The 20694-nt window shown below is 37.1% G+C and overlaps 1 protein-coding gene across 34 annotated transcripts in view; it reads left to right on the top strand.

The window, feature by feature from the left end:
* Positions 1-20694, top strand: part of NRXN1 (neurexin 1) — a 1157741-nt gene that overhangs the window by 1129548 nt on the left and 7499 nt on the right. For 22 of the 34 annotated variants that reach the window (XM_074400196.1, XM_003922746.4, XM_074400202.1 and 19 more), the window contains one exon: positions 2908-2995. In XM_074400196.1, the coding sequence (XP_074256297.1) occupies positions 2908-2995 (88 nt within the window). The remainder of the gene's footprint in view (positions 1-2907; positions 2996-20694) is intronic. The other 12 variants (XM_039478496.2, XM_074400193.1, XM_074400208.1 and 9 more) reach the window with 1 other exon arrangement.

The raw sequence follows: 20694 nt of genomic DNA on the forward strand, positions 1-20694 counted from the left end.
TTTGGTTCCATATGAAATTTAAAGTAATTTTGTTTTCTAATTCTGAGAAGACCATCTGATCTTTGACAAACCAGACAAAGACAATCAAGGAGGAAAGGATTCCCTATTTAATAAACGGTGTTGGAAATAAATGGTTAGCCATGTGCAGAAAAGTGAAACTGGATCCCTTCCTTATACCATATACTAAAATTAACTCAAGATGGATTAAAGACTGGAACATAAAACCTGAAAACATAAAATCCCTAGAAGAAAATGTAGGCCATACCATTCAGGACATAGGAATGGGCAAAGACTTCATGACTAAAACACCAAAAGCAATGGCAACAAAAGCCAAAATTGACAAATGGGATCTACTTAAACTAAAGAGCTTCTGCACAGCAAAAGAAACTATCATCAGAATGAACAGGCAACCTACAGAATGGGAGAAAATTTTTGCAATCTACCCATCTGACAAAGGGCTAATATCCAGAATCTACCAGGAACTTAACAAACAAACAAAAAAAAAACCCCATCAAAAAGTGGGTGAAGGCTATGAACAGACACTTCTCAAAAGAAGGCATTTATGCAGCCAACAAATATATGAAAAAACAGCTTATTTTCACTGGTCATTAGAGAAATGCAAATCAAAACCACAGTGAGACACCATCTCATGTCAATTAGAATGGCGATCATTAAAAAGTCAGGAAACAACAGATGCTGGAGAAGATGTGGAGAAATTGGAATGCTCTTCCACTGCTGGTGGGAGTATAAATTAGTTCAATCATTGTGGAAGACAGTGTGGTAATTCCTCAAGGATCTAGAACCAGAAATAGATTTGATCGAGCAATCCCATTACTGGGTATATACCCAAAGCATTATGAATCATTCTACTATAAAAACACAAGCACATGCAAATTTATTGCAGCACTTCACTCTCACAATAGAAAGACTTGGAACCAATCCAAATGCCCATCAATGATAGATAGACTGGATAAAGAAAATGTGGTACATATTATACCATATAATACTATGCGGCCATAAAAATGGATGAGTTCATGTCCTCTGCAGGGTCATGGTTGAAGCTGGAAACCATTTTTAGCAAACTAACACAGGAACAGAAAACCAAACACCACAGGTTCTCACTCGTAAGTGGGAATTGAACAATGAGCACACAGGGACACAGTGAGGGGAACATCACATACTAGGGCCTGTCATCAGGTAGAGGGCTAGGGGAGGGATAGCATTAGTAGAAACACATAAAGTAGACGATGGGTTGATGGGTGCAGCAAACCAACATGGCACGTGTATACCTATGTAACAAACCTGCAAGTTCTGCACATGTATCCCAGAACTTCAAGTATAATTAAAAAAAGAAAAACCCAGACATTATCAAATACCAGGAATGAAAGGGGAGTTAGCACTACAAATGCCACAAACGGAGAACAATAAAAAGTGAGAATATCATGAATAACTGTCAATAAATTCAATAATTTAAAAAGAAATTACACTTCCAGGAAAACCAGTATTTTGAATTTCCCTTTCTAAAACAGGAACAGCAAAGTGCATGAATTCAGAAAGTCTCCCAACTGTCTCAGAAGAATTAAGGGCAGAGTAACGTGAAACTACCTCAAATGCTATTGAAAGGTTTCTGTTTATTTAAAGTTACATTGTGGAGCATTAGCATCTGAACAAATTATTTGTTCTTAAAGACACTTGAAAGAGTTTTAAGATTAATACTTTCTATAAAAGTGCATCACCCCTTGCCACAACTTTTATAAGAATTAGTTACACTTTAGTCTGAGGCAATATTAAAGGTGCTCCTTTAATATGAAGTGCCCATATCCTATTTCTGCTTTTTCTTTGAAGATCTATATCATTTAAATTCCACTTTTAAATGAGTATTGCTTCCATGTTGCAGTTCTGAGTATTGTTTGAACAATTCCAATCTCTTTAGTCCTTAGTAGACATAATGAGATATTTTTATTTATTTACCTTGGGTTCTCTGTTTTACCTTAGTAGTAGCCAACTCTGATGTAAGCCTTTACAAATTCCATGCAATATGTATGCTGAATTTACTGCAGCTTGTAAGTGGCAATAAAGAACAACCTTTCCTGCTTGTCATTGTGTTGATGATGTGACTAACTGCTAGGATTTACACACTCTGCTTTTTATTACAGTGATAGTTACCTTTTTTGCTATAAGCACAATAAAGCAACTAGAATGTCACAAAGAAAACTGTCACCTCTTCTCCTCCCCCACTTCGAATACACTTTTCATTTATTATGAAACCATAATGATGAGGGACAATGGGGAAACAATACCTACTATCTGAACATTATAAAAATGAGCTTCAAGTATGACATCTTAATGAAAATGAGAATGTGTCTTAAATGGATTATATTTCCTTGCCTTTTACCAATGAAAGATCTAATTCTTTACTTAATCTGTATTCCCTGTAATAACAAGCTATATCTCAAAGATTCATCAAACTCTACGTAGTCGTGAATGTAAAAGGTTATAGCTATTCTGCTTTTAGGAAGCCATGCACAAGGACTACATAAAGCCCACTGATGCATACATTGTAGCACTCCAGGCTGTAATAAATTTCAAATCATCTGTTTCTGCCAGGTTGTTTTAAACCTCTGTATGATACTGTGTACAGCTTCTATCTGCATTTGAGTGGTTAGGTATCTACAAGTTGGCTGTCACCATTTCTATGTCCTCATGTAAACTAAGGTGTAATCAAGTTTTCACCAATAGGCAGATACTGCTATGAAAGATCTAAAATGTAAGTTCTGTGTCATTAGAAAGGGAAATATTGAATTTGGTTTCTGATAAACAAATTGTGTTTCACTTGGCAATGAGACAAAGATTAGAGAATTGGTTAGGAGTCTTGAAATTAATCTACTGAATGTGATTCTTTTGCAGACCACAGACGACATCCTCGTGGCCTCAGCAGAGTGTCCCAGCGATGATGAGGACATTGACCCCTGTGAGCCGAGCTCAGGTGGGTTAGGTTAGTCGACTTTTTTTCTTACTTCCTTGGCTTTACTGTAAATCTTTGTTGCATGTTATAGTCCTTAGAAGGGCCTTACATGTATGTCTAGAAGGCTACCCTGCTATACAGTGGCTTATTGTAAAATGAGGACCCTTGCTTTTTACATAAATAAATTATTCCACAGTTTTTGAAAAAAATTAAAAACGAAACACACCAGGATTGTGTATTTCAGAAAAAGCAGTAGGCACAGCATACAGAGCTGCTACCTCACTGTTCGCTTTCCATTAGCTCACAACATAATTTTTTATGTATAACAGTATAATGAGCTTTCCCTTGGGTCACTCATGGTAAAATCATAATGCTAAAAAATTGCAGTGCATTGTGCAAAATTATTTGACCTTTCTATGACAAAAAGCCCCCACCACTCACTCTGCAAGCAAATTACCTTAAGTAATGCATTTCTGAATTTTGGAAGCAAGAGTATTATGGCAGTAGTAAAACAAACAGCAGGCAGAGCCCTTGATATATTTAATAGAGAAATATTTGAGTCTTGCCATGTTTCCCTAAAATTCAAGCTGAAGCATTTTACTTCATGATGTTTGCATGTTCTGATGTGACTAACACATAAACTCTATTACCATACAGCCCTTATACCATTAAGTGGTGGCTGTGGACCTTCAAAAATGAATGAATCTTAGCCTAGATTCATTGTAGCTTAAATACTCATAATCTCGTGTTAGGTTTATATCCATTAGGTACAATTTTTTTTTGTAAAGTAGTGTTTTTTTTTTTTTCTTTGTAAAGTAGTGTTTAAATTCAATAATATTCTTCGCTGGTCATGGTGGTTCACTCCTGTAATCCCAGCACTTTGGGAAGATGAGGCAGGCAGATCACTTGAGGTCAGGAGTTTGAGACCAGCCTGGCCAACACGGTGCACCCTGTCTTTGCCAAAAATACAAAAATTAGCCATGAGTGGTGATTTGCTCCTGTAATCCCAGCTACTTGGGAGGGTGAGGCAGAATTGCTTGAACCTGGGGAGCAGGGGTTGCAGTCAGCTGAGATTGCACCACTGCTCTTCAGCCTAGGCGACAGAGTGAAACTTTGTCTCAAAATAGTAATAATAATAATCCTCTCATATGCATTAACAAAATCAGTGAGGTGGATATGGACTAGCCACTCTCCACTAGTGCTGTCACCTCTATTGACGTCAGCTAGAATCCCAGGAGAATTTCATGTCACAAGAAAGTCACGAATTTGCATTCTTGTGAAGGAGTACCATTGTAGAGTAAATCTGCTCTTTAGAGTACGTAAATTGGGATGAGTATTGTGCGTCTTGTTTTTAGTATCACTTCCCCCACCGATTCTAACTACTGACTCTAGCACGTAGAGAGCAGCTGCTGAGGTCCAGGGAATGGGCAGAGCTCGGCAGTGACCTTGCAACAGGAGAGGGTGCGGGAGTCCAGGCTGGATATGCTCTGGTCCTCTTTCCTCTAGGCTCCACAGTGCCAATCAGGACACTCAGTCCCCAGAAACATCTGTCATTCACAATGATTGGCTCTCTCACAATCATCCATTCAATTCCCCCAGCTAGCTGACCTCTGCAATCATTGGTTGTTGTGAAAGATATAGTCACATCATGGCACTATCCTAGGCCCCTTTGCTAATCTTGCCTTTGTTTTCATTGGGATGCTGAATCTCTCTGTTAGTCAGCAACATTGAAAGAAAGTCATTGCTACTGCTTTTCTGTCATTATCAGTCCCATCTCTCTGGCTTTCCCACCCTCAGATTTCCCTTCCACATTTCTTCCGTGCTCACATGCCCAACATTCCTCATGTTCATCTTTTGCACCAGGACATTCTTTTTTCTATCTCATTTTCTCTGAGATCCTCTAGCATGGATTGTCCATGTAACAAAGTCTAGTCTTTGTACATTGGGGTGTGTGTTAGTATAACTGATTTTGTTTTCCCAGTTAGTATTTTTTTGAGGGTAGTCAATTTTTTTCAGTATTTAACATGGTATTAATATAGCGATGAAAACTGTTGAAGTTCTTTGTAATTATAGGACTTGCTGAATCCCTCTTTTACTAAGTATAGGCTACCATATCCTTCTTGCAGAATTTCTACCTTGAGTACCTAGTGAATCATGGTAACTAATTACACTTAAAATTGCCACTTTTTCTTTTCTTCTTGAGATCAGCTGAATGATCCAGTTCTTCGAGCCATTGCTTACAGGTCTGATTAACCATTCTTCATAGACTAGTTTATTGTCTTTTGCTGTGGTGACACTAGACCTAAGAACAAGATAGTGGAGGAAGAAGATAGATGAGAGGAGAGAAAATGGGGTGGGGGGTGAACCATTTTGTCATCGTCTTCACATTGTTGTTCACCTGACTTTGTCTGCTTTGCTAAATATAATACAATGGCACCATGGAAAGTGATGAGCTTATTAATAGCCATACTGCAGGGAATCTTTCTGCCTTCTTGTTCTTTACCACACTATCACTATCTGAGATAATCATGTTTACTTATTTGTTATTCATTCATTAATGTATAGCTTGAATCTCCCCACAAGAAGGTAAACTCCATGAAGCAGAAACCCTGTTTGTCTTTCTGCATGGACTTGTTCCATAAATCTTAATTCTTCTCTACTGCACCCAAGTCTGTTGCCCAAAATACAAAACACACCAGCTACTGACTCTATCTAATGACAGCTACTTTAACACTCTTGTAGCAAGCCTGGTTTAGTTTTTGTTCTGTCCTTCGCTGTGTCCCTCCTCACTCCTTGGTTTTCAAATTCATCAATTCCTGTTAAAACAAGAACTTCAGATTCTTTTGTGTTAATGGGATCCTTCACTGTAAAACTGTCCTGTGATCTTATGTCCCCTGGTCTTGATAATGTATGCCAAGCTTCTTTCTCTGTCAATTTCTAAAGTTAAATCTCTTTCTACATTTGCTTTTTCTGTCCAATTCCTCATTTTTTTTCATGCCTGTCTTTAATGTTTCCTATGGAGGTGGGTCTTTTTGCAGAAATTGGTTCTCTTTATGTGACAGCTTCTAATAAAATTCGTAATTTATATGATGCTTTTCTATTTTGCAACTCTTTTCTTAGAAGACGGGTTGTGTTCTCTTTTCGTTTTTGTTTTGAATCCTGTTTAAATATGAAGAATGTTTCATTGTAGTCTTCCCCTCCTGCAGGTCATGGTTTCCTCATGTACTGGTTTTCTTACATCTCTTATTCCTGCTTGCAATTAATCTTTAATACAAACATAAAATAGTATAGACAATAATTATAACTGCTACTGTTATTAGACATTGGATAATTGTAGCTGCTGCTATTAGATGTTAGAAATGTCTTAATAAAAATTATTTAGCATATTAGCAGGCTATATTTGGGGATACTGGCTTTTTATAAAACTAACATACTGCGGTAAATATTCTGAAACAGACACATCTTTTATGCACATTTGCTAGTCCTTGGACAAGTGAAAGCAAATCTTTGTAAGGAGATGCAGCGTTACATTTATATGTGTGTAGCCCATATCTTCTGGGTACCTCATTCTTCCTATTACTTACGATTTCTAATCACTCTGACCACCCCACCTTCAAAAAAATGGCTTTTTCTCTGAAAATGTCCCATGTTCCTTACTTTGGTAACTTCCTGAAGCTATTAATGGAACAAACAGGAAAAATTTAGCATCTTCTTGAGTACTAGTAAATTATTCCTTTTTATCAAATGTTTAATAAATTAGAATCACCTTGTGGTTCCACTCAGAACTCTTAATGAACAGGGAAGTTATATATTTGGTGGACTGTCACTTCATCAGTGATCAAGTATTGAGTGTCACTGCACACCCACTGCTTTGCTAAGCTCTGGGAGCAAAAATATAAAGTTTTTATATTCAGTTCTATATTAATTAATATATTGAAAGCATTTATTGCAATGTCTGGCATAAAGTAGAACATAAATGGTGGTTTTTCCACCGATTCATTTATACAAAAGAATATTCCAAACGACTTTCCCTTTTACATAATGCTGTTACTTTTCCTGGCTGAAAATGGTGGGCAACTAATGAAACTACTCAGGCATTCTGATAGGAACTGTACATGTTAAAACTAGATCAGGATCAACCTCCTGGGTGGGAACACATGGAATTCAATTATACTTGATTACAGCCACACTGTCCTGCACGGTTAGTACTGGATGATAACTTCACATTCATATAATCAGTTTTAGAACACAAAAGGAGGGCTTCCGAATGCAAAGTATTGGCTATACGATCAAAGAGGGCTAATTGAACCCCAGTTCTTAGTGGACAGGTAGAAATCTAAAACAGCTATTGCTAACAAGGTTACATGCCACTGTTGGCCGAAAGTGCCCAGTTTAAGAAGCCTAAACATGTGAGAGATAGATAACCCTTTTTTCACAAATTTTCTCAGAAAAACAATTGTACCTTCTATGATTTTTTTCTGAGCTCAGATATGTATTGCTGGAGTTAATAGATGAACAGTATGTTGTAGAAAAATGTTTTGCTCAGAATAAGTGTTATGGCTGTGTGTGGTAGCTCACACCTCTAATCCCAGCACTTTGGGAGGCCAAGGCAGGTGGATCACCTGAGGTCAGGAGTTCAAGACCAGCCTGGCCAACATGTTGCCAACCCATTTCTACTAAAAATACAAAAATTTAGCTGGGTATGGTCGAGGGTACCTGTAATCCCCATCTACTCAGGAGGATAAGGCAGGAGAATCTCTTGAACCTGGGAGGCAGAGGTTGCAGTGAGTTTAGATTGTGCAATTGCACTCCAACCTGGGCAACAAGAGCAAAACTCCATCTAAAAAAGTGTTATATGAGTGTTTGCTGTTATTACTTTTTGTATTGTTTATGTATATATATATATATATATATATATACAAACACACACACATATTTTCCAAGACCTCTTTTTTTCACATGAATATAAGTTTTTGTAAATCATGTCTTTGAAATTTTACATTTTAGATCCATTTAGTAAACTGACAAAACGTAACACTGCAAAATCACTTAAGTTCCAAGCAGGCCTTTAATCGTGTCAGTAGCTCATAGTTTGGGGGCCCTCTTCCAAATAGAACTCTTTCTTAAAATAAGTTTGAAAATGGTGAGTTTTATGTTGAGATTCAGGATCTTAAATGAAGATAATGACCCTCTTTGTTGTAGGAGTTCTCTAATAAATAACTCTAATTTATCATTTGTTGCAAAGAGAACTGGATCTGCTTTCTGTTTTCTGGGGTTCATGTTTAGGAAGGACAATTTCCTCTTAGATTTACAGTGCTAAGAATATTATGTCAATTCTCTGAGTGGTAAGGGGAGATGGGTAGCTAATGGGATAACAGGCTACTTTCAAATCAATTAAACTTTTGTCAAACTTGGAAAAGCAAAGTTCCATTGAATAATAAAATACCTTGTTAGTCATAGGGGAAGAAAAGGATCACCTATTTTTGTGGCATCTCTTTAGCTGGAACACAGGAGGTGAGGTCATCAGTACAAACACTCAGAAGACAATTGTTGGTTGCCTATTATATAAGTAGTGATAAATAGCAATAATAAGTAGTATTTGGTGAAGATTTATGCTGTGCTCATCATTGTTCTTTGTCCTTTACAAACATTATTCTATTTCATTGTTTTATGAAACTATAAAGCATTGTCATAGCTAAGGAGATTCAGAGAGATTAAGTTACGTCATGTACTCTGAGACAGCTAGTGTTTTCTCTGCTTTAGAAAAGGTGGGCTTTTAGTTTCTTGGAATGCAGATGGTTTTTCCTCTAAAATTCAGACACCTCACAAATATAGAATTGATTTTTTTAAAGTGCATTTAAATAATTCCATGTCATAAATTTCAATTTGATGGCAAAATTTCCTTACATGCATTACTATTCATTAAGCTAAATTTGTTGCAGTTACCATGCAATTTTGAGTGGTTTTTCAGTGTGCTATTTTGAGAAAAGATCAAGGGATTTCTATTGCATTGATACCATTAACTACATTAGGAATAAAGATATGTATATTGAACAAGGCGCATCTTTTCATTAATCACAAACATTTAAAGGACTATCTTACTTGCTATTTTAGAGCTTGATTAGAAAATAATTTTGTTCTACATTTAAATGTGTGTTATTTATTATGTAATTATTCAAAAGTGACTTTAATTAGCCCTTAATAGCCAACACTTTGCAGTAAAATGAAGGATTTTGAGCTGCAGCCAGAAATACAGTATCAGTGAGTGTTCCATTTGAGGGAACATCTAGAGCATCTCCTGAGTACCAGGCCAGAGTCAACACTGAGAACCCAGCTCTTCATTCAGGTGCAGAATGGGGCAGCTGGAGTTGGGAACTAATGGCTAGCTGGGTTTCATTGTGCAACATGCTGGTATAGGAAATCTTTTTTTCCATATAAATTTAATTCTCCAGAACACTGGAGTAAAAATAAATGGCACATGGTTAAATAGAGTTCTCACACATCATTTTTATTCACTTTTCCCCTGCTTTTCTGAAGGCAGTGATGTCAGAATAAAAATTACATTGAATGAAGTTAAATAGGCAAGGAATATTTAGTCAAGGCTATTGCAATAGGAGAGGGGGGCCAGAGTTCAACCTGAACTCAACTCACTGAAAACAAACAAACAAACAGGCTGGGGAGTATTTGAGTGCTGGGATGGATGGGTCTGAGACCAACTGTGCTTGCAAATAAGCTTGACCCAAAGGAAATGTAAAGAAACTTTCTCCGTTTTTATGAGAGGGGATAGTTTTACAATTTGGAGCAAGGAGCCCACCAAAGTTAAGCTCCTACCCTTCCCACAGAAATTAGGAGGTAGGGGTGCTGTCTTCTTTGTTGTTTATATTACAGAGAGATGGCTCCAAGTCCTGGATATTTACACATCAAAGTGACAGAGAAAGTATTTGAAATTACAAAAGCCCTAATGGAAGGCCAGGGACCCAGAGGCAGGAAGAATCCTATCTTTGTTTGGTCAACTTGAGATCAACTTTCCCAGCAACCAGTTTTTAATCAACAAAATTAGTTTCTACCAGGAGTCCAGCAGGAAACAAAATCACAAGCAAAAGATGCTGCGTGTGTGTGCACGCACGCATGCACTCATGCCTGTGTTCTTTATTATTATTAATATTATAGCAAGTAGTATTTAATCCAACTATTCTGACCCTTCTGTGAGGTTTTACTTTTTTTTTTTTTAACAATATAATGGTTATTTGTCACACTTTAGAAAAGCTCTAAGAAACATTTTAAAAGAATTGTGATACGCCACTAGAAATGAATATTAGTCATGGCCAGGACTTTGGAATTAGATAGAACCAGTGTGAGATGCAGCCCTTTCCTGGTCTTGGGAAAGTTACTAGTAGTTTGGATGCTCAGTTGCCTAGTCTGTAAAATGGGAAGAGCAGGGTTAATTATGAGATTGGAAAAAGAGGATTCATATACAATGCTTGTCAGAGTGCCTGGCACATACCACATACCAAGGATTTAACAAATAATTATGACACATCCAATGGCAGGTAGAGGACCCACTGCTATTGGCACTGGTAGTCTGCCAATAGAGGCATTTTCTGCCTTGCACTGAGGTCGCTCATAAGGCATTAAACATTTGTTCGGAGTAAAAAATGGAAAAAATGGCCACAGTCTCTTTAGGCATTAGAGAGAGTGGGTGCTATTAAAATAACTTGGCTAACATATGATTGGCCACTTATAATTATTACTTAGCACGTAAGTGAGTTTGCTAAGTTAGATTAAGCATTTACTTGAAGTCTGTAAAAAATAGACGGTTGCTAACACAGAAGCCTCCTCCAATAAGCAACAGAAAACTCTGTTCAGTAATGAGTACGGCATACGTTTTTAGGCAGTCTATATGTATCCAGCCTTACAGCATTTATAACTGCTTTCCCATCACAATTTCTTATTGGAAGATGCTAAAATATGGGAAGAGCCTTTTAAAAGTATGGCACAATTCCTGTTGAGCTTTGGAAGGAGACAAGATGCACATCCAGGCTCTGAAATATTTAACCACCTTGAAGTGAGGAATGTGGCACAGGTTTAGAAAAATATAGGGTAAGTTTATCTCTTACGAAAACATGAGCTCCAGGAAGGATAAAGTCCTGTTGTGTTGTAATTTGTGTCAAATACCTGTCCTGATCATGAAATTGGCTTCCTGTGGCATATTCTTGGTAGCTCATTAATTTCATTTTCTCAGATGATATCAGCGGTAAGCCAGCATATTCTGAATTCTAATCTACAGGACATGCTGCCTCCATGAGGAGCCAATATGCTTTCACTGTTGGCTCATGTGCTTCAAGGAGCAGCAAATGCTACATTTGGCTTTAGCCTTCAGCTTTCATCTCAATGCAGTAGCTTGTCAGTTAGATCACTCTCATCATGAGCTGCTCCTTAATCATAAGCAGGATGTTATAAGAAGCCTGGTACTGGCAATAGAATAGCAAAGACCAGAATACTTTATGAATTTTCCAGGTTAAAAATGGTGTATGAAAGATGCCAGTATAGCCAGATGCCATTAATTACATAAAAAAAAAAAAAAAACTAGAAGAAAAAATCCTGATGTTGTCACATCTAAGAGCACAATAAAATATTTTATTTCACTGAGCAAACTTGGGAAAGCCTGTGTTCAAGTCTCAATTCAGCCACCTACTGTGTAATTAGAGGCAAATCTTTGAATCTCTGTGTAGTCAACTTTTTACATCTGCAAAATGATAGGAATAATGTTCCATGCTCATGACATTGCTGTATTGATAAAAATGAGACAGTGTATCTAAAGCACTTTGATCCACATTAAAGCTTTGATAAAAGAAATTAGCTTTTATTAGTAGAACTGGCAAATTGAATAGTATACCATATCATAAGTGGAAATATTCCAAAACAAGAAAGGGAAATGTTGGTGATGGATACTTTCGCATCTAGAAAGTTTTTCAGAGTATTTCTAAATTCTATCAGCATAAAACTTTTCTCAGTAACCACTAAGACAGGAGCAATACTTTAGCTGGATAAATTTAGGTTTCTATGTTAGGAGGGGGGGCACATATCATCTGCTCTTATTTTTGGAGAAAAAAAAATTAGGTTTTTTATACTAAAAAAAAGGAGAGAGAGGGAGAGAAAGGGAGAGTGCTTTTGAGAGAAGGAATGACTAACTTTCCTGCTTCCTTCCTAGGACACTCAGGAATACTCCCAGCAGTATGACTTACCAGGCACACTCACCCACTCAACCTCCCCATCATGATGGATGTCTTGTCTTTCATATTTCCTAATGCCAGGCTTGACACACTTCTCCAGTGGCCTCAGAGGGGAAGGTGTCTAATATTTCACCTCAGCTATTGCACTTTCGCCAAAAAGAATATGATCTGTTCCCAACAAAATAAAATTGAGACAGCAATGGTCTCATGACAGGAATATAAAGATGATCACCAAAGTGAATAGGCCCACTTCTAAATCAGGAAAATTATACAGTGCCCCATTACACAGAATGACTCGGGTTCATATAGATGCCATGCAGGCAACCTGGTGGCGGAGGGGTGCACCTAGGACCCAGCACGCAACCTTGCTGTGAAAAGTCTACTTTGGATTTCATCCAGAGTACACTGTGCAATTCCAAAGCAGGGAATGAAGTGGGAAAACACTGACTTAACAATCTTAGAAACAAAAAAACCTAATCAAACGAGTTTTTACCAATATAATAAGCCTTGCTGTCAGGGATTTATTACCAAAGAATAGTCTTAGATGATTGATTTTATGACACCTAAAACATAAAATAACATAATAAAATTTTGAAAGAGGGAGAAATGCAACTCACTCCAACCAGGAGTCAGAGAGCACTGATCCACTAAAGATAGACTGTCTCACAGAAAAACAGAAACAAGCTCCACATGCAGCATCACAATTAATGGCCTGAAACAACATGCCCTACAATGCAAATGACCATTTTTTGCCACCTGAATACATAAGGCCTCCATTCATGAAAGGGAAGTCCTCAAATAAAACTACTCCCAGGGAGATAATGTCCCTGATGGTCACTGCCACAGCTGATTGAGACACCGTGTGCAGTACATAATGCAATATGGTGATTTTTGGAACAGCTGCAATTCAGTACCCTTTGAGTGGAAGATGTAGGGAAAACAAGCAGACGATCAATGTTTTCACCAAGTCCTCATCCTCCTCAGACACTTTCACATTTAATGCCCTACCTGCTCTGATGCCCACCGTAACCCTGGGATATAAATAATTTACGTGTCATTATCATGTTTCGGATAAAGGAATGTTAGCGGAGGATAATGAACCGCAAATGGTCACTCAAAAAGTTAGGTGCAGGCCCTGGGCTAAAACTTAATACATAATCCAATATTCTTCTTACCACTCTTCGCTTCTTTTCTAAGATTCTGTGGGAATATGAACTCCCACAGTAAAGGACAGAGAGTTGGCAGCAGGTAAAGATGAATGTGGCTGGAAGGGGTAGATTTGGGCATCTGCTTAGAAAATACACCTAAAATGCTAAGTGTTTTTACATTTAATGCAGGAATAAAACCGGAAACAATAACAAATTGATCTACAGTCATAAATGCAGATACGCTGAGTATTATAAAATGTTGGTAGCCATAGACAGACTAAGTTTGAATTTTGGCTGTGCCATTTATAAAGCCTAAATAGCCTATGCTCTTTAAGACTGTTTTCTTTCCTATAACAATACCTATACCACAGACTGTTATGAGGAATAAATGAGAAAAATTTAGGTACAAAGTGTACAGCACAGAAACTACTGTATGATAATAGGAAAAGTAATAGTTGTTAACTAAGTAAAATAAGAAACAAAATGTAGGTGTCGCAGGGAAGTCATAGCAGCTGTGTTAAGCATCAGTTGACAATTGAGTAATGTTAAAATATATGGAAGTAAGAAAGGTTTTGATGAGAGTTTTGATACTTAAGTAAGTTCATCCCAAGTTATTGCTAAATTTTTCATGGAGCTTAAATAGCTTGGCTTTACCTATTAATTTGAATGAGGGAGGGAGGAAAGGAAGGAGGGGAAAGAAAGAAGGACGAGAGCAATTTTTTTTGTTAGGGTCTCTGTTGCCCAGTAGGAATGCAGTGCCACAATTATAGCTCACTGCACCCTCAAACTGCTGGGCTCAGGTGATCCTCCCACTTCAGTCACCCCAGTAGCCGAGACAACAGGCATGCACCACAATGCCCAGCTAATTTTTTACATTTTTTTGTAGAGATACAGTCTCCTCCCTTTGTTGCCCAGGCTGCTCTGGAACTCTTGGCCTCAAGCAATACTACACTCTCAGCCTCCCAAAGTACTGGGATTACAGGTGTGAACTACCATGCCCGGCAACCTCAGCAACTTCTGAGCGAGAACTGGAAGGATTGCTACCGTATTCACATGTACACACCTGCACACGCACACTCCTCATTACTCTAGCTATAATGTTGCCATTTTGTCTTCGAATAAACCAGGTTCTCCAAAAATTTCTAGTTTCACACCTTAAGGATTCTGTGGAATAAATATCATTTTTTGTAAAGACAGATTATTCAAATTTCTATACCTAAAAATGGAAATTGATCTTAAGAAAATGATTTCTGGATGTATATATTTTTGGGTGTTGTAGTCAATGAGCTCCCGGGAAAAGACGGTATTTTGGTTTCAAGAAGCTTAGTTGAGTAGAAATCAGTTAATAAGGAGGATCATCAACATTTCAAAATATAAGTCTTCTTGCATTTTTCTGGAACGTAATACATGTTGATGAAAAACATATACAGACTTTCTGGGCTCCCTAGTTTTGAAACCGATTTTCTCAGTTATTGCCTATATGGCTCTCTTCTTGACAATTATGGAAAGTAGGCCTGACTAATGAGATCTTCTTTTTCAACTCCAATAGCAACAGGACAGAAAAGCACCCTTGAAACTTCTGCAACTACTCTGAATTGAAAAAGGAGCCCAAGTTAGCTGTCAACTATTTGCAGTACTGTGGGTGTCAGATGATATTGATGTAAATAAGGCATTCAAATGAATCAAACTGCAGACTGGTGACTCAGTTAACTTTAAATAGCTTAGTGATTTCAGTCATTGGGATTAAGTGACATATTACCTTGAAGCATAGAAAAAGCAGATACAATATTTTCATTATTGTACACTGATCCCAATTCTCCCGAGCACAGAAGAAGTGATTTCTAATTTAATGAAATAAATACTACATTTATCTTTTTTACTGAAGATATTACAAAGGTTGAGGGTTAGAGACATAGTGAGTTAAAATATTTTCTAAAGAAGTATGCGATATTAATGCCTGTGTTCAGCCCCCTTGCTTAGCACCTTTACTCCAAACTTTAATACCAAAGGTCTCTCACTTTCTTACTCTGTCTCCCAGGCTGGAGCACAGTGACATGATCGTGGCTCACTGTATTCTTGACCTCCTGGGTTCAAGTGATCCTCCCACCTTTGACTCTTGAGCAGCTAGGACTACAGGTGTGCACCACTACACCCAATTAATGTTTGTTTTAAATTTTTTGAGAGACAGGTACTGGCTGTCTTTTCCAGGCTGGTATTGAACACTTGGCTTCAAGCGAACCCCCTATCTCAGCTTCTCCAAGTGCTGCGATTACAGTGTGAGCCACAATGCCTGGCTTTCACACTTTCTTAATGATTGGATTGAAACCAGTTTGCCCTTGAAAATTTATCAAGTTATGGAATTTTTTCTTTGAATTAGTCAGATGACATACAGTTCTCAGCCAGTGTGTTCAATCTTCAATAGAGATTGGAAAGTGAGAGAACTAAGAAGAAAGAGAAAGAGTCACAGGAAACTGTAAAAGGACTGACAATCTAGTTGAAAAAAGACAAAACAGTTGAATGAAACATTGGAGATTTTACTATAGTATAGAATATGAAAATTAGTCATGTGATATATGATTGAATTTATTAAAATATTTGTAATAGGTGTTATTGGATTACTTTCTAATAACAAATAATATTCTCATCAGCATTGAGATTTCTTCTCTACTTGCTTGTGTGTATTTTTAGCTATACTTCTGGGAGGTTGTCTTTTTTCCTATTAGTTGATGCACGCTTGGCATTTTAGAGAGATTTACTCTTGGTCTGTCATATGTACTACAAATACTTCCTCTGTCCTTTATCATTTTCATTTTGTTGATGATATGCCTTTTGCCACATAAAATGGTTATTTATGGGGTCAGATATGCTCATCTTTTTATTATGACTTCATTCTATAGTCTACAATCTCTGTGATAAATTTCAGGTCCACCTTGAAATTTCTTCTCACTCTCCCTTTCATCTCACTATGCTACAGCCACTCTGTTAATTCCTGAAAAGTAAACTGTTTCCTTAAGGTGATTCCACATGTTATTAGTAGATGCCTCTGCCCACTTTCACTTGCCTACTCTCCACTCATTTTTATCTTAAATGTCACAAATTCAGAAAGATCTTTCAGATTCTGCAGTTGCAATCAGAAATCTTGGTTCGACTCCTGCATGGTACCTACAGTTTCCTTCATCATGCGTATCCCAGCTGTTACTTTATGCTTATCCATGTGATTCTTTCTTGTCTGCCTTTCTGGCTCACTATATTTTAAGGTCCATGAAGACATATACATCAAGTTTGCTTGGGTATTTCCTATACCCCCAGGACCTCATATAGTCCCTGGAATGTTAACTATAGCCCATTATATATTTGTTGATAGAAGGAGTGGATTTTCTTGGAGAAAAATTTATAAAAGATGAGACATTTCAGCCAAGTTTTGAGAAATAAGTACTATCAAAACAGGCAGAAGATAGAAGCTTATATGAAGGTTGAACTCTTTTTGGTATGTGGGGACTTGGAGACAGCAATAATATTATGACTGTAACTTCCTTTGACAGACATGGAAGATAAATTGCAGTAGATAGCTGTGAACAGACTGAAGGGCCAGGAGAACAGTAGGCACACTGGTGCTTGAGTCAGCACCACAATGGATGCAAACTACAAGGATGCAATGACTATGTAAAAAGTCTATGAAACTTACAGATGACTAAGGTGTGGGCATATAGTTCATAACATACTGAGTAACTGAAGAATAAGATTTGTAATTACCATGATCCTACAGCTTCCCCTGGAGATGAGGGATATGGTGCACGTTCCTCTGTTTTCAGTGTCACCAAAGTCATACAGAGTATGGCTGTCCATTGTGTCTTCTGTTCCATGTGGTACCATTTCAGGTAGCAACCTGTCCTAGTTGGGTTTCTGTATCGTGCAAGCACATGCTGAGTTTTTCTGTGCCTAGCATCCTTTCCCATTAAATACCTAAATCTTTGAAGAAGATAATGAACCTCTTGGTATCAGAGTGGTGGCCCCTTCACTGCTCTTCAAACGCATGCTTTTGTGGTTTTGAAAGAAGTAGAGGAGTATGTCAGACATGGCAGCCAGATGGGTAGCAAAGATTTATCGATTTCCAAGTTCTTTCTAAATCTCCAATGTACTGGGGAAGGGGCTAAGATGTCTCAGACATGTCCTCTCTCAAGACTCCTGTCTGACCTCCGTAAGTGAACCTTAGAATGTTCAGGCAGGGGTGGAGTTGGTGAGAGGGAGAATGGAAGGAATTTGAAACATCCAGCATCCCTCACTTCTCACAAAACCACAGCATGAGTCAAATTCATGCATGTCATATAAATCATTGTGTACCTGCTTTCCTACAAATGTGGCATTTAAACATGGCTTCTTGTGAATGACTACATCATAATTATTCTTCTGGCCTACACAGTATTGAAGCAAAAAAAAAAGGAAAAAGTAATAAACTTTGAGTTGTTTTTTTCCAAACGAGGAAAAAAACCGTGCTAATCTCAATTCACAAACACCCCAGGAGGCTACAATTCCAATTTTCTTTTCACAGTATTAGCGAAACTGGCTACTGGAAAAGTCAAATCAAATCTTCCCCTATAAATCCAAACTTTCAAGGCTAGCCCAGAATTATAATAACTTCCACATCTACTAGACACAGTATGGAACTCTGGCCTAATGAGATCATTTTAGGCAACTTTTTCCTAGGTGGGGTGGAGACAGAAATTTAAAATCTATTACTTTAAGCTTAATTTGTGAGAAAATCAGAAAGACTGGTCAGAAACTCTTAATGAGAAGAAATTCAATAAATGCATCTTGCCAGTTTTTTGTTGTTGTTGTTGTTGTTGTTGTTGTTTGTTTGTTTTTTTAAGGATCATTGCAAGACAGGACATTTAACAGTTCTGATTAGCAGAATGATATGCGGAGCATTATGGAGTTTGATGATCCTTTATGATCCCCTCTTGATCTTACATATATGGCCTATGTTCTTTTTTTTAACCACTAGCATTGTTTATTCTTTATTATCTCAAGGTTGATAGTTTCTCACAACCTTTTTCTTAAAGCTCAAAAGCTGAATTTTCATTGTCATCAGGATATAGTGATACTCTTGCTTTGTCTTTAGTGTGCCAGGGTCATAGTTGATGACATACACATACATTAACAGTCTATACTGAAGAAATAAAACCAGCCTGAAAAATTGCCTGGAAACTAGAATCTAACCTTGAAAGTTAACTTTGGAACCATCATCTATGTAAGATTACAGTGGAAGAACACCTCGTTCAAGTTTACAAAATAATTTCATAAAAGTGACACTATGAGTGATAAAGAAGAACATCTGATGGGATGCTAATACCTTGGTGAGCTCATCAATAGAAATATAAGGTCTTACCACCTATCAAACCCCATTCTACATCAGGAATTAGGATTATAAACACCATTTATCATGCAGAGTCGCAAAAACATAGATCAAGAGCAGTTTTCTTTAATGACAATAATTGATTGTTATGTTTCCAATTTCAGAAAGAATAATGAAGGATGCCACTTTCCATTGCAAAGTAAAATCTCCTTGAAAAAATTTATTAATATTCAAAAATGTACCTTTCAAATTGCTTAGTTATTTCAGCACTTCACTTGTGAATCATTGTGCTAAGTAACTGAAAGACTTAACTTCTATTTGCCTATGATAAGGTATGATTACATACAATGAAACAATGCAATAAATACCATGCAAAATTTAATGGTTTCATGTGCCCCCATCATATCACCATATGCATCATGAAAGTTTTCTTAAATTAGGTGATCAAATATTACTTGTTTTGATAAAGCATGCAATTTCATCTGCAAACAAACAAATTTAGAAAGTTACACTTTAATCATGCCAATATGAAACACAAAATTGGTTCTGGTGAAATAATCACACTTAGACATTTGTGCCAGTAAGAATTATTTTCCATTGTGTTTTGAAATTAGGAACTTGACAATACATTTTGTGGTTTACTAAACACCTTCCCGAGTAATACACCAACCCAAGAGGCAAAAAGTCCTGACCACCTTCATTTACGTGGGATTGGAGAGGGCCCCTATAGGGATAATTTAGGAGCTGGAAGAGCAAAGCACAGAGGTGATAAAGAGGGGGGCAGTGGGAGCAAGAATAGAGAGGAGCATGGAGGAAGCAACAGAGGGTACAAGAAGCTGAGAAGAGATGAATATTTTGTTGTCTAATATTAATGAGACAACAACAACAACAAAAAAAAAAACCAAAACTCATAGGATTCCTGATAAATCTATTGGGACAAAGCAGACCATGTGGAAAATTTCTAGAGATGACCATATCTTGCCAAATGCTAGATAAAAGAGGAAGGGTGAAAAGCTACTTTTCAGTGGTCCTTTAAGGTAACATGCTTTATCTGTGCAGGAATCCCAGGAATTTTTCTGTAGCCATTTGGCTAAGTGAATCTCAGAAGTAGGAAAGAAGTGAACACAAATATAAAATAAATCATAACTACTGTACTGCTCTGTTTCCTTGCTAGAATGATTAGCAGCTTCCAAATCACTTAGGTTAAAAATACCAGCAAATTCAAAAGCCTTCATATTGTGATGAAGGTGTGCCTTCCTGCTCTCCCCACATGTATAGATCACTGCCAGTCCTACTGAAGTTTTCCACTGACCAGAGTTCCTTATGCTCCTGGGCCCAATATAATGAACTGGCTACAACAGCTTGCTTTTACCTACACATCACAGGTAACCTTTGATGATTCAAGAGCTAAAGACTTAAGCTTCTATGTGTGTAATCCATATTTTGGTTCCTCCTCCATTATTCTCTTTCACTTGCTTTTTTAAGTAAGTTAAATCTTTTTTTACAAGTTATTCTTTGTCATGTGCTGGGACAAAGAAATTAAAAAGCAATGAAAGTAAACTTTAGTTAATTACATTATTCACCTTTCAGCACTGCTAAGAAAAAAACATGTTTCAGACTGCTTTAATTTTTAAAAAACGTCTTATTTTTGTTTCTTGCAGAGTATAGCCCTCTATGCAAAACTCTCAAATCTATGAAATATACAAATTATATGTTTCTCTTATTTTTTCACATTTTAGTAAATGGTTGAGATGACGGCATTTCTCCTTCATATAAATGTTGAACAAATTATATAAAAAGACATTTAACCATATTAGTCATTAATACTAGTCTCTACATTAATATAAGATTTCTTCAGAGATTTTTCAGTAATCACCAAAATAAAGACATAGTGACAATAAGGGAAACCACATTTATAATTCATGAATATATTTAACTCTTTTTGGTCTTTTGTTGCATGTCTAGGAGAGATGTCCCATTGACACATAAAAATTT

This window comes from Saimiri boliviensis, chromosome 1 (assembly GCF_048565385.1).
Source record: "Saimiri boliviensis isolate mSaiBol1 chromosome 1, mSaiBol1.pri, whole genome shotgun sequence".
NCBI lineage: Eukaryota > Metazoa > Chordata > Mammalia > Primates > Cebidae > Saimiri > Saimiri boliviensis.